This window comes from Glycine max, chromosome 7, assembly GCF_000004515.6.
Source record: "Glycine max cultivar Williams 82 chromosome 7, Glycine_max_v4.0, whole genome shotgun sequence".
NCBI classification, from domain to species: Eukaryota; Viridiplantae; Streptophyta; class Magnoliopsida; order Fabales; family Fabaceae; genus Glycine; species Glycine max.
Genome location: NC_038243.2, coordinates 5,358,951 through 5,372,226, shown reverse-complemented (window position 1 = coordinate 5,372,226; position 13,276 = coordinate 5,358,951). Strand labels below are relative to the sequence as shown.

The following is a 13,276-nucleotide window of genomic DNA, read 5'->3' as shown; positions in this document are numbered from 1 at the left end:
CGTTTAATGTGATAAAAATATATAATTGTTAATACAATTATGTGTTTATTTCATTTAACATATGCTTAAGCCTTTGGCAACCTTAACCATATCATAAGGATTAAATATAGGATAATAATTTTGTGATTTCTGAATGTGTAAGTTGATGATAATTTAGTCATTAAAAGAATAAAAATTCTAATTTAATAATTGAATGTATAAAAATATAACAATCTTAAATTTGTAGGATTATTTTGTCATTAAGTTGTAATATCTAAGAATTAATTTTTATATTTTTAGGACCAAGATGTAAGATTGAGCAATAATTTAATATTAAGTTCACATTTATAAACTAAATCAATTTTATTTTTTTTAGAAACTAAATTATTACTCATTTATATATCCATGGATCAAAATGATTATTTTTACCAAAATTATTTTTAAAACAATAATTTTATAGAGATTAAAATTAAAAAAATATATTACGAAGAAGAAGAGAAAAACGTATTTAAACTCATATATATTTTTATCAGTATTTAAACTCACATCAAACTTTATGGAAAAGTTTATAGAACACATAACTGAAAAATTATATAGAATAAAAAGGAAAAAGGAAAAAGGAAATGCAACCTTTCCCGGTTTCCCCGTGGGACAATAGAAAAGTGACGTTAGAGTAGCAGGGGCAATACGGTCCATTGAAACCCACCCCTTATTCGTATTCCCCACGCATACCCAAACCAAAACAAATACCCCAATCGACCCTACTTTCCCTACGAAAGCAAATTCTTCAATTTAAACACAGAAACAAAATCACCACCTTCAAAGTCTTCTCTCTCGAGAATCATCGAATAAAACTAGGGTTTCCGATCGTCGTCGAGGAGAATGCCGAAGAACAAGGGAAAGGGAGGAAAGAACCGGAAGCGCGGGAAGAACGAGGCGGACGACGAGAAGCGGGAGCTTGTGTTCAAGGAGGACGGCCAGGAGTACGCGCAGGTGCTCCGGATGCTGGGGAACGGCCGCTGCGAGGCGATGTGCATCGACGGCACCAAGCGCCTCTGCCACATCCGCGGCAAGATGCACAAGAAGGTCTGGATCGCCGCCGGCGACATCATCCTCGTCGGCCTCCGCGACTACCAGGACGACAAGGCCGACGTCATCCTCAAGTACATGCCCGACGAGGCCAGGCTCCTCAAGGCCTACGGCGAGCTTCCTGACAGCACCAGGCTCAACGAGGGCATCGGCGCTGGCCTTGATGAGGAGGAGGATGGGGCCGGAAATGATTATATCGAGTTCGAGGATGAGGATATTGATAAGATTTGAAGGAAGAGAAAAAAAAGTTAGGGTTTTGGTTTTGGTTTGTGTTGCTGATGCCTCTTTTTTTGTTTTTGTTTTTGTTTGAGATTATATATGAAATTGTTATGATTTGGTGATGGATTCACTTTATGGTATGTGATGGTGTTGCCTCTGTGTACTGTGGCATATGGATATGGTGAATGAATTTTAATGAAATAAGAGCCGGTTATATGGTGTTATAGTTACTACACTGTTATGTTTGGAGTTTATTGATTCTTTTGTTCTGCTTGTTTATCTGATGAGTTAAGGTCTTTTTGGATAAAATTTCTTCATAAACACCTATAGAAGAAGAAGATATAGGAGAAGAAAAAATAAGACAAGTTTCTCCATAAAATATGGTTTTTAACTTATGCATAAAGTTGATTTTACCTTATAGAGACTACTCTCAATTTTCCTTCGTAAATTTTATTTTCCTAGAAGTGCTTATGGAGAAGATTATCGAGCTTAGAAGCTGTGATTTTAAATTGCAGTCATGGTTGGGTTTCATACAGAATTGCAAACAAATGCAGCTGATGTGGTCACAATTGCAATTGCAAAGACCTTGAAAACCTCTGATGTTGCAACCACAATTTCTTAGGATCCAGGTTCTCTAAAGTGAGCAATCCTCTAAAGCAAGTAATCTCAATAGGTGATGAGAAAATCAATGGTTGGTTTTACATACGTAACTAGTCCTGCATCTTTTTTTAATTTAGAGGAACCAAATCTCATATTTTTAAGACCTTGGTCTTTGCTTTTGGGGTGTTGAAATTGAGGGTGAAAATCTGATTTTGATCTACTCATCTTTTTCTCTGTATTTTTATTATTATTGAATTGAAAACTGTTTGAATCTGTCCTGGACATTGTCTTTGTTTCCATAAGAAGAAGAAACATACAGGGTCATCAGGAAGTGTGGTTTGAATGTAATTCTTGTGACGGTTTTGGAGTAGTTATGTTTGTGTTGACGGCTATAAATTTGTGAATACTTTTTGCAGTCTTTCATAGTTGCATTATTCTGTCTTGGGAGCAGTGTTGTCACGTAACCGTAATGGCACCGCCATAACGGCGTTATGAACATGTAAAGGTGGATGCCGCAATCCCAGCCGTTATTTGGCGTTTTGTAATGGGTTCCACCATTTCCGATATAGTTTATTTTATATAGGATCGTTATCAAGGCTTATGATATAGGTGCTTAAATTGATCAAGCAATTCATAATTATACAAACGGCCACATAAGATTACAATATTCAGGTTAATGTAAGATAGGGGGAAAGCATGATTTGGTCATTCACATCATTGATATCAAGAGGAAAATACAAAGAGACTTGCCGTCATGAATTATTCCTCTAAGCTACGATTGTGCAGCATGATTTTTAGTATCGACAAGCTATACATTATCAGATTAAGCTACAATATAGGAAGAAAGAAAAAAAAAATCGAAGATCCATAGCTTGCTTGCCCACAATAAAGATTGCTTCTGCCACTTGAAAGAACCTTCTGTTCAAACAAATTTGTGCGTAGAGCTATGGTTAAAATTTGTTTTAACTTTCAAAAGAGACAGGTGACTATTAAAGCTACTACCACGAGGGAAGAGAACAAATGAGCCATAAAATTCCATCTTATAAAAAAAATTGTCAATGACTTGATTTTCTTTAAAATATGAAGTTGCAGTAGCTTCAAAGCAGGATAGAAGGGAAGGCTTCTCCAGCCAATTTTATTGGCAAAATGCATACTGCTAATTTTACTCTTGTTATTAAAACATATGAGCCCAAGTTAGTTGGTTATGGAACAATGATGGGAGCAATGAGCAAAGGGAATGCTAGATCAACAGAGAGAAAGGAACAAAATTAATTGGAAAGAATAAGCACATGGCGGCTTATCCATTCTGTTATTGTTTCCAAAGTTTAGAGACTCAATAAGTAGACAGCAGAATGTGATAGAAGTGGAGTTTTGTGAGACAAGAATAGAGAATTGAGGAAGAATGAGCATCTGTCATTAGAGAAGAGATGAACAAGGAGAATACTCATTTACAATGAATGATTCCCTTCTCATAGTAGTTCTGAGGCTCGTTAGTAATTTCTGCTTACCTTCTCAATTCAATACCCCTTGTCCCCTATTTTACTATGAGTGGAAGAGAACTGAAAGGAATAGAATAGAATGAGAAAAAAAAAGGGTGAAATGTGGAGTTGTTAGACAAGGGTCCTTTTTTACTAGTGTCTCCTACCTTTCTCCTAAAGTTGGTCTTCTGCTGCTGCAAGCTAGTTGTACACATCAATGATATCACACTGATATCAGTACTACTAAATATCAGTTTGTATTATTCAATATATTCTGTCTGCATCTGTTTTATACTTGTTTTACCATTACATCTCATCACATAAATTGCTTTAAAGCGGCACAAATTGTATACACAGAAGTGAGAACAGCAACTACAGGTGATTATGGTATGAATCAACCCAAAAATGCCAACATGAAATTTTAAAACTGTATAAACCAAAACAAAGTCCAAGCCTTTTGGTGGAATTTTTTTCCTGCCTTGATAGGGCATTTTTAGTTGATTCTATTTAGGATCACTCTTCTAATCAACATTTGTATTATTTACAACATTTAGTGAATGTTTATCTTACACAAATCACACATTCAAGGGCACATTCAACACGATTTCTGTGAAAGCAAATCAAACACAGCCTTAGCACCCGACTACTGAATCACTTGCACAAGTTTCTAATTTGACATACTGTTGAATTTCTTTAATAATCAATTCCAATAAGTTAAATTTGAAGTTGCTGTCTTAGATGTTAAATATCAGTGCTCAATATTAATCATTCAATATGTTCACTCCAAACAAGCAAACAGCTAAGAGAAATTCCACTCCAGTGTGCTCCACACAAGAAGTTATCACAGGTTTCTTTGAGTATAACATCCTGCAAGATTTTCATCAGTTGTCAAACATAACTTTTCCTGATCACTAGTCATTTCTTTTTTTCAATTTTTTTTCACACTGCTTAATTTCACAAAAAAATAAACTAGCTCAAACATAACCTGATAACATCAAACACTTCAAAACCTAATCCTTTTTAAATTTTTCATCTAAAAACTAGGTGAAATGAAACAGCAAAACTACCATGTAATGAAATAAAATAAAATCATCATACCATTTATTAGGTAATTCATTCCAATCCATTGTTTAGGAAATAACTGAACAGAGACTGAAATTAGAAAATAATCAGTTAATTTCATCCAACACCTCAAAATGAGGGAAAGGAAAACAAAACCATCATCACATCGCATTTTATTTCATCCAATCTCAAACAATGCGAAGCAGCTTACAGCATTTCATTTCATCCCCAACCTCTAAACAAATAGTAAGTTAGTTTCATCCCATAGTTCCATTCCACAAACTCTCAAAACAACAAGAACAACAATAAAAGCATCAAAACTAAATATATTTCATTTTGATCACATTGCATCCCATTCCAATCAGTCCAACAACAAACCAATGACATTTGTTATTCCAATCCATTCCATTCAACAGTGAACAAAATTCATAAACACAAAATCACCTAATCTTCTCCTTTCCACTGATCCTATTCGCCGCCTCCCTAACCTGCTCAATGTAACCCTCAATAGGCGGCGTAAGAGTCGCCATAAACCGGTTAACCGGAAAAGGAGCCAAATCAGGAACCAAAGCAGCCTCTCTCAACCCCTCAGGCAAAGCCTCAATAGCCTCCTTCTTCATCCTCAAAAGATTGGACTCCGCAGCCTGTCTCGCCCTATGCTTCCTCATCAAAACCCTACTATACTCCTTCGCCAACCTCCTCCCATCTTCCACCGTCAAATCATACTTCGGCAACTTGTCCACATCCACCAAACCTAAACTCACGTAATCCAACCCAGGTGTCCCAATAATCGTGGGCTTCTCCGAAACCTTAAATTTGTCGTCTTTTCGCTTCATCATGTCGATTTCTCGCTGCCGATCCTTGCTGATGAGGCCCAATTTCTCGCGCTCCGCTTCGCGTTCGCGCTCCTTTTGGGTGAGGTGGCGGAGAGGGGTTGGGGCTTGAAGGCATTGTTCGTAGAGGCGCTCACGTTCTTGGCGCTCACGCGACATGGGTGGGCCTGCGGTCGCGGATCCGGGTTTCTTCGTGGTGATGCGGGAGCGTTTTAGCGCTTGGCCTGCTTTGATCTTCGCTTTGCCCTTTGCGGTGCCGCTCACGGCGCAGCGTTGGATGAGGTGGTGCCCGGAGGGAAAAGGTTGCGGCTTTAGGAGGCGGAGCATGGTTCCGGTGATGGGTTGGTGGCGGATTGTGCTCTCGGGGGAAGGTGGTGGTTTTGGAGTGTGGGTTTCTGAGGTAGGGCAAGAGAAAGGAAGAGTGGAGTGATAGTGAGATATGGGCCGGTCCAAAAAGAAAAACCTCAATGGGCTGGCCCAGGAAAGATTCGAGAATTTCAAGTCATGGTGGTAGAATAAAAGCATATGTTTAATTTCCTCCTCAATTTTGGTTTTAGAAACTGTTTTTTAAAATAATTAGTATTTTTAAAATTATTTTATTATTATAGAGTACGATTTTTGTCGTTAATCTGTATAAAAAAATCTGACTGACCATTGTGGTTCTCATCCAAAATTTATTAAATTCTGAAGATTGTTTTGAAAATAGTACTTTTAAAAACAGAAAAATCAAAGTGATGGATGTAGATTAAGCACATGTTTGATTCCATTCTCATTTTTTTATTTCAAAAGATTGTTTTCTAAGATAATCTTAGACTATTTAACATTTCTCATTCAAAATTTATGAAAGTTTTGAAAATTGTTTACGAAACATATACTTTAAACAAAAACAGTTTATTGATTTTCCTTTTTCAATTCTACATTGTGCTTTTGTGTTTAGTTGAATTGGGTCGGGTTCAAAAGTGGCCAAACCCATGAATGCCCTGTCAGAGTGTAAGTGACGTAGAACTGTAGAAGTAGTAGATACGCTAATGGGATGTGGATTTTGAAGATAGGGAAGTGGCCAATGAGGGAGTGAAGTTCTTCCACGTGTCAAGTCGTTGGAATCGGTGTCCTAGATTGTCTCATGGTAGTGGATAACAAGTCAATGTAAACAACATGTCCTTCTATTTTTATTTTTTTCTCTAAAAACAATTAAATAAATATCTATTGAATTTGAAGGGAGTATAGGAAAACCAACCAAAGTTCCAAATTTTTTGGTTTGGGGATAGATAGAGTGATACGCGTCACATTTTCATAATAATAAAAAAATGGCAGCGGCGGCGGCAGTGACGGTGCTACTCCCACCTAGGATTCCGACCACCACCAACGTTACCCGCTGCTCTGCTTTGCCTTCTCTCCCTCCTCGCGTCTCCAACACCAAAACCACTTTGTTCTCACCTTCCCTCAACAACTTTTCAGGTACTCTTTCATTTCCTTCTTTCTCTTTTTCCTTGTTTGTTATTTTGCATGTTTGAAAATTTCAATTTTAAAAAAAATTCTAATTTTGAATTATTATAAATTAATATGCATTCTGTTCTTTTTCTATATTTCATTTTCCTTGGGGTTTTAATCTTCAAATTAGCATACATTTTGTGGTTAAGTTGGGTGCGTTAATTCCTATGGATAAAAAAAAAATCTTCGAATTTTCCATTCCTCTTAAATTAAGACATTAAAAGGTGTTAAACTTTGGTGACTCTAAACAATGGGGTGTAAAATTTTCGATTAGATTTTGGTTTGAGTTACTAATGGAGTTGAGTCTAGAGGTTAGTCTTCAATCAAGTGGTGAACCACGTTCAAATTCTTGTTGGGAGAGATGTCAAATTTTAGTTTCAGACCGGCAAAGATCGCTTTCGGCCGAAATGCCTCAGGAAAATGAAAAAGAAAAAAAAATAAATATGAAGAGCCTATTTGGATAAACATCCCCAGAAACGGTTCTAGGAGAAGAAAAAAATGAGTTTCTCCATTGCATAAGCTAAACTTTTAGCTTATGGAGAAGCTCATTTCATTCTTTTCTTCTCCTAGAAGTGTTTATGAATAAGCTCAACCAAACATGTCAAACTAATTGCTTTATTATTTTGTCATAGATAGTATGATTGTTATTAACATTGTTATATTTTTAATTTGAGGCCTTCCAGCACTAATAAGCTGCTGTCCAACTCTTATATCTTGTTTCATTCATGGAATAATGTATGTCTCTCCCCCCTAGTTTCCTCTTATATAATTTTTTCTCCTTTATTTATTTGAAGTTTACTCTTACATTTCTAAAGTGGAAGAGAGGATTAAATGAGAGGTAGGATTGTCTTGTACCTTGTTTCAAGTTTGAACTTATTCCATGTTTTGATCATCTCGACTAAAGCTTTTATTGAAAAAAATAAGGTAAAACTAATTTTCTCCCATAAGCTAAAATTAACTTTATACACTTAAGCTTATACAGAAGCGCTGTCATTTAACTTATTCAAAAGCTGGTTTTAATTGATGTATAGGCTAATTTTAACTTATGTGAGAAACTTTTTTTCTTTAAAAAAACAAAGGGGCTTGAGCCCAGAAACAGAAAACTACAGAGATATCAAGTGAGGAGTGGTAACTTAATTCATTTTACTTTCTTATTTTCTTCTCCTATAAGTGCTTATTAGGAAGTTTATCCAATTAGAACTTATGTCCAAGGTGGTGCTCATTGTCTTGTGGGGTAACTGAAAACACTTTTGAATTTTAAAATTGAGGGTGGTAAACATCTTATGGGGTGGATACACTTTGCCAAGTCCAAAGTTTAATCCAGAAAATTAAGCTAGTTTCTGCTATGTGAATGGAGCTATTAATGCTCACCACATTTAATACTTGTCTAAGAGTCTTGAAGTTGTACACTTGGTTAAGCCTTCTGTATCTGTAGTTTTAGTGTGTCCCTGAGTAGTAATATTTTACTGTTTGTTGCATTTTCAATGTTCTATTTATTGAGCTTAGTCATATTGCTTTTTATATGTTTTTATTTATTTATTCATCGTTTAGTCGTTTTCTTCTATTTCCACTTTTTCAGTGTCCCGAAAATCTTCTCTGCTTCAGACCAGAGCTTCTTCAGAGGAATCATCCTCAGTAGATGCCAATGAGGTGTTCACAGATTTGAAGGAAAAGGCAAGAAGTTTACTACTTGACTGATTTCAACAATTTGGTTTATCCTGAACTTCGTTTTAGCAAATCCTCGATCTTGCAATTCTAGTTTCCTCTTTGCCAATCCTTCGTTTACATACTGACTGGTTCAAAGGAGGGGAGGGATTTTCTCCCCCTATTTACTATCCATTCCCCTCCCCTCCAACCAAACAGTATGTTAAGTTTTAACTAAGTGGAAATAATATCCTCCATTTATCATTATCAGTGGGATGCTCTTGAAAACAAGTCCACAGTACTTCTTTATGGTGGAGGGGCTATAGTTGCTATTTGGCTATCGTCAATTCTTGTGAGCGCCATCAACTCAGTTCCCTTGGTAAGCCATCACTCCTGGTGAATATAATTCACTTCTACCATATTATATTATATGCTTGGGTTTTTATATAAAGCTTGGCTAACCAATCTGAAATTATCTTATTTACGTTTCAGCTTCCAAAGATTATGGAGTTGGTAGGGCTTGGATACACTGGATGGTTTGTCTACCGATACCTTCTGTTTAAGGTAAGTAAAATACATCACCAATACTTTACTATTTTAGATTTTAGAATCTAACATGTTTTGTTGTATGGACATAAGTGGTGGTTTTGTGTATATCAAGCTTTGAGATTACATTGGTGTCAATATTTTTGTATTGAATGATCACTTCTTTTGTTCCATGGGATCCACTTACCCTTTTCTACTTCCACAACACATGCCTTATTCGGTGTACATCTTATAAGTAATTTATATGTATTTCTTTCTATACAGTCTAGCAGGAAGGAGCTAGCTACAGACATTGAATCACTGAAGAAGAAAATTACTGGAACTGAATAGAGTGGTGTTAGCAGGTATCAAGTCAAGTTTATCTTCTGAGCACCATTTGTTTTTGTTGTGCTGTTATCCCCTGTATAAGAGTCATATGTATCCCTTGGAGTAGAATAGAATTCCTCTCAACCTGTATTGCCCCTGTAATGAACCCATTTCATTGTTAAAAATAATGTAGCAAATTTTATGTATATGGCTCTGAATGGAAACCATTATCCTTTCACTTCCTCACTGTATAAGAAATTTAAGTCATATATGAGTATAGAACACGGAAATATCATATATCGGACCAATTGCTTCTGTGTCTTGACCATGATAGATTGAAAGATCACCTTGCAATAAGGTAATTAGATCAAAATAATCGGATTGGTTCTGACCTGTGCTTTTCTCTGATATAAACCAACTATTAAATTGTTTTTTGATAAAATAAAATTTAAGCTAAAGTATACTCTCCTCCTTGATATGATAGATGACTAAATTACAGGTTCTTCCCCTTTAACTTCAAAATCTTAATATAACAACTTTGAATGTCATCAACAGTAAATTTTGTACACTGTCATCGATTTTAGGACTTAAAATTATCTTATTTACCTTCCTCACAACTCCGGTAAAGGTGAGTGTAAAGGAAAGGCTGTGTAATTTAAGTATTTATACAGAGAAAAAAGTGTAGCCTACTATATTAAATAACTTATCAAATACTAGTAGTATTTACTATTAGTGGCTGTACACAAATGAAACCATTCTTAGATCACATTAACAAAGTTTTTATACGTGAGCTGGATGTGACTTGGAGTTCGAACGGCCTATGTCATCTGTAGAATGTAGACTTCCTCTTTGGATTGACAAGATTGGTGGTTCTGGCATTTTATTTTAAAGAGCATAATCTGTAAGTGTGCTTCTTTTGTTAAAATTTAAAAATTTAAATTTAAAACTGAAACCTTTAACCTATAGTTTATTTTTGTCAAAATCTCTTCTCTAAATAGTGTAGCATGTTTGGATTTTGACATTTTCCTTCCTTAGACATGGGTTTACATGGGGCAAATCTGCAAATGGAATTTTGTAAAAAAAAAATGAAATTTTGTTGTCTGAATGCAAAATTATTTTAGTTCCTTTCTTGCATCTTCGACGTTTCATCAATTTTGGTGCGGATTTGCTTTTAAAGGTGAATATTGGACTCAGATCCAAACATACGATGCAGAACATGTTTGAATGAGAGTTGGTAAAATCATTTTTGAATGAAATTAATTTATAAAATTGATTTTGAAATAAGGTGATTTATGTCTAAATTTTTTTATTATAAAATTTAGTATAATATTTTTTTATCCAACACAAAAATCATTTAAAATTATTTAAATTTAGAATCAATTCAAGATCTAAAATCAATTTGAACTCTTTTTTAATAGGAAATCAAACATGTAATGTCTTTTACATAATTTGACATGAAAAAAGTGGATCCAAGATGCAATATTACGTCATAATTCTAATTCGTCCTTACATGCTGTCTTAAATATTAAACCATTCTAGAAATTGGAGTTTTTTTTTAAGGTAAAATTGGAGAGTTTAATATAAGAATTTTGCAAAAACATTTTTTTAAAAAATAGTTTTGTACAAGTTCAACCTCACCACACTAATTACACATTGACAAATGACAACAAAATTAACTTATCATTTAAAACTCACCAACTAAATTGCCACCCCAACGAATCATTTGCCTAAAATAGGCATTGGGGATGCATGACTTCCACCCCTTGTATTGTATGGGATTGCTCCAACTAAGTCCTCGTTGGCACAGTTGATTACCAACTCATTTTTTTTCCCTTTATCCCTTGACCAAAAACTCTAAATAGAATGCAAGAACGGACCAAAAATATGGACCTAAAAAAATACCCTTGTCGTTGAAGAATCTAATAAATAATGACAGGCATTGAATAACAAAATTAACACCACCCCATTAGGCATCACCAACTCTGAAAGGTTCCATGCCCCTTTTCATTTGCTGACCAATGTCATTACAATACAACATCTTAACTCATATTTCATCGCCTCATTAATTTCCCCACAGCCACATACACCTCATTTCTAGGCACAAGAAACTCCAATAGAATCTCCACATACATAACAAGAGTTGAAGAATTCAGACCCTTGTTCTCTTCCCCTTTGGGAACCTAATCATTTGTATAAGGTGGTACAGGTTTAACTTCTCAACCACTTCAATACATCATTATTAAGGAATCTTTATAGTATTCTTCATCTGTGTTATAAGAAACTCTCATTGTAGGAAGAGGGAAGAGAAATAAAGCCAAGTGTTTCAAGGAGATTCTGATCTCTTATATATACCTTCTCAACCAAAGTCTGCCATAGTACTTGGTTAGGGAAGGATTCTGATTGTGAGTTTCATTTCATTAATATTTGTCTCTCTCTATAATCAAATCAGAAGGAAAAAAATCATAGTTTGTGCCTGTAGTGAGAAAACTTGTCCTTCCACTGATGATTAGTGGAAATATTACTGCATGATAGAAGCTTCAATGGGTTTGGTTCATCCATGGATTTCCATGAAAGCCATTGAAGAATTCAGCACTAGAGACAGAAGAAGACTTCTGGGGTGACATTCATGGGGCTCCATAGATGGTGGCAAGTTACATTGTTAACATTGTCTTTGTTTTTGTCATGTTTGGTAGGTGGCTCACAGTCTTATTACGACCATGAATCATTAGATGACTTTCTTTGCAAACAAGCAAACAAAGAGACAGAAAGGCCTAGAACAGGTGTTGTATACAATGTTTCCCTTCCTTCTAACTTCACAGGCATGGAAGTTTCAGTTGTTAGATTGCACAGATTCTCTTTATGGTCAAGAGGAATGAATTATAGTTTCTTCAGTCTTCCGCCGCGGATTCTACCGCAGCCTAATGAGAAGAGAATAACTATTTTGTTTGAAAACTTGGGCAATTGGTCTTCTCATTATTTCAATGTGCCTAACTACACAATAGTGGCTCCAGTTTTTGGTGTTATGGCTTACAATTCTTCAGAAAAAGTATTGGTAGATGAGAAGATTAACTTTACCACCCATGGTGACCCCATCAGAATTCGGTTTCCGCATGTTGGTCAACATGGGAAAAATGACACACCAATTTGTGCCGAGTTCAGTGCTGGTGAGTTGGTGAAATTCAAAAACATGACTGAGCCATATGTCTGTGAAGTATATAGCCAAGGGCACTACACTCTTGTAGTTCCATCATTTCCTTCCCCAAAAGAACCTAATTCCCGGAGCCATAGCAAGAGATTTACCAAATGGTGGGTGTTGGGATTTGTAATAGGTTTTGTTGGGTTGGTCATATTGGTTTTGATCTTGCTAGCTTTAGTTAAGGAGGCCAAGAAGAGAAGAATAAGAAAAATGGAGAGAAATTCAGAAGGGGGTGAGCTTTTTGATACATTTTGGATAGGAGAAACTAAATTGCCATCAGCTTCAATGCTTAGAACCCAACCAACTCTTGAGAATTAAGATGCCATTCATTAGTAGTTGGTGATCCAGTTTTCCTCCTTTCTCTCTTGTAGTATTTGATTTACTTCATGCAAATGAATAAGTACACAAATTTCGTTTGTTTTGAATTTGATCCTTCTCAACAAAACAATTGTTCAGTACAGCTTAAAACAAATTTAGCATTTTTATATTAATATATAAACTTATATAGTCATCATCATAGGTGTCAATAGCACTTTGATGTCACGTTTTGTTTTCACTTAAATTTCTTTATTAGGAATTTATGCACAGATAACGAATTTTTTTTAATTCACAGGTCACACCCTACCACCCCCTTTGTATTCTTCTCTCTTGTCTATATATTTGCACTAGCTGTGCAGGTTGGTTATTAAAAACAAATACAAACAGTGGTTTTGCATTATATGCTGGACGGCAAACTTGGCTCTTCTGAGCATTTACATTTGTTTAATTTTTTTATTATACCAAATTGGAAGTCCCTGCTTGGCTGCGCTGTAATGCTTCTAGCCATTTAGTTT

General features: G+C 35.5%; 4 protein-coding genes across 4 annotated transcripts; 3 read left to right on the top strand and 1 right to left on the bottom strand.

Annotated features, from left to right (window-relative positions):
- Window positions 1-623: 623 nt before the first annotated feature.
- On the top strand, window positions 624-1,517 carry LOC100777129 (eukaryotic translation initiation factor 1A). Its single transcript, XM_003528771.5, has one exon. It carries the CDS (start codon window positions 862-864, stop codon window positions 1,297-1,299), a length of 438 nt encoding a protein of 145 aa, XP_003528819.1. The 5' UTR covers window positions 624-861; the 3' UTR covers window positions 1,300-1,517.
- Window positions 1,518-4,572: 3,055 nt separating this feature from the next.
- On the bottom strand, window positions 4,573-5,800 carry LOC100776061 (uncharacterized). Its single transcript, XM_003528769.4, has one exon. The coding sequence runs from the start codon at window positions 5,783-5,785 to the stop codon at window positions 4,868-4,870; it is 918 nt and encodes a 305-aa protein (XP_003528817.2). The 5' UTR covers window positions 5,786-5,800; the 3' UTR covers window positions 4,573-4,867.
- Window positions 5,801-6,474: 674 nt separating this feature from the next.
- Window positions 6,475-9,553, top strand: LOC100305578 (CAAD domain-containing protein). The gene is made up of 5 exons (NM_001250437.2): window positions 6,475-6,718; window positions 8,331-8,425; window positions 8,667-8,774; window positions 8,888-8,959; window positions 9,206-9,553. Exons 1-5 carry the CDS (start codon window positions 6,568-6,570, stop codon window positions 9,269-9,271), a joined length of 492 nt encoding a protein of 163 aa, NP_001237366.2. The 5' UTR covers window positions 6,475-6,567; the 3' UTR covers window positions 9,272-9,553.
- Window positions 9,554-10,627: 1,074 nt separating this feature from the next.
- LOC106799423 (uncharacterized) lies at window positions 10,628-13,139 on the top strand. Its single transcript, XM_014777760.2, has one exon. It carries the CDS (start codon window positions 11,874-11,876, stop codon window positions 12,759-12,761), a length of 888 nt encoding a protein of 295 aa, XP_014633246.1. The 5' UTR covers window positions 10,628-11,873; the 3' UTR covers window positions 12,762-13,139.
- The last annotated feature ends 137 nt before the right edge of the window (window positions 13,140-13,276 follow it).

Bases quoted from the DNA above. Each gene is read 5' to 3' on its own strand.
- LOC100305578 (NM_001250437.2), top strand. From the start codon at position 6,568: ATGGCAGCGGCGGCGGCAGTGACGGTGCTACTCCCACCTAGGATTCCG. The intron at 6,719-8,330 runs GTACTCTTTCAT...CCACTTTTTCAG, and splicing joins TTCCCTCAACAACTTTTCAG to TGTCCCGAAAATCTTCTCTG. The intron at 8,775-8,887 runs GTAAGCCATCAC...TTTACGTTTCAG, and splicing joins CCATCAACTCAGTTCCCTTG to CTTCCAAAGATTATGGAGTT.
- LOC106799423 (XM_014777760.2), top strand. From the start codon at position 11,874: ATGGGGCTCCATAGATGGTGGCAAGTTACATTGTTAACATTGTCTTTG.
- LOC100776061 (XM_003528769.4), bottom strand. From the start codon at position 5,785: ATGCTTTTATTCTACCACCATGACTTGAAATTCTCGAATCTTTCCTGG.
- LOC100777129 (XM_003528771.5), top strand. From the start codon at position 862: ATGCCGAAGAACAAGGGAAAGGGAGGAAAGAACCGGAAGCGCGGGAAG.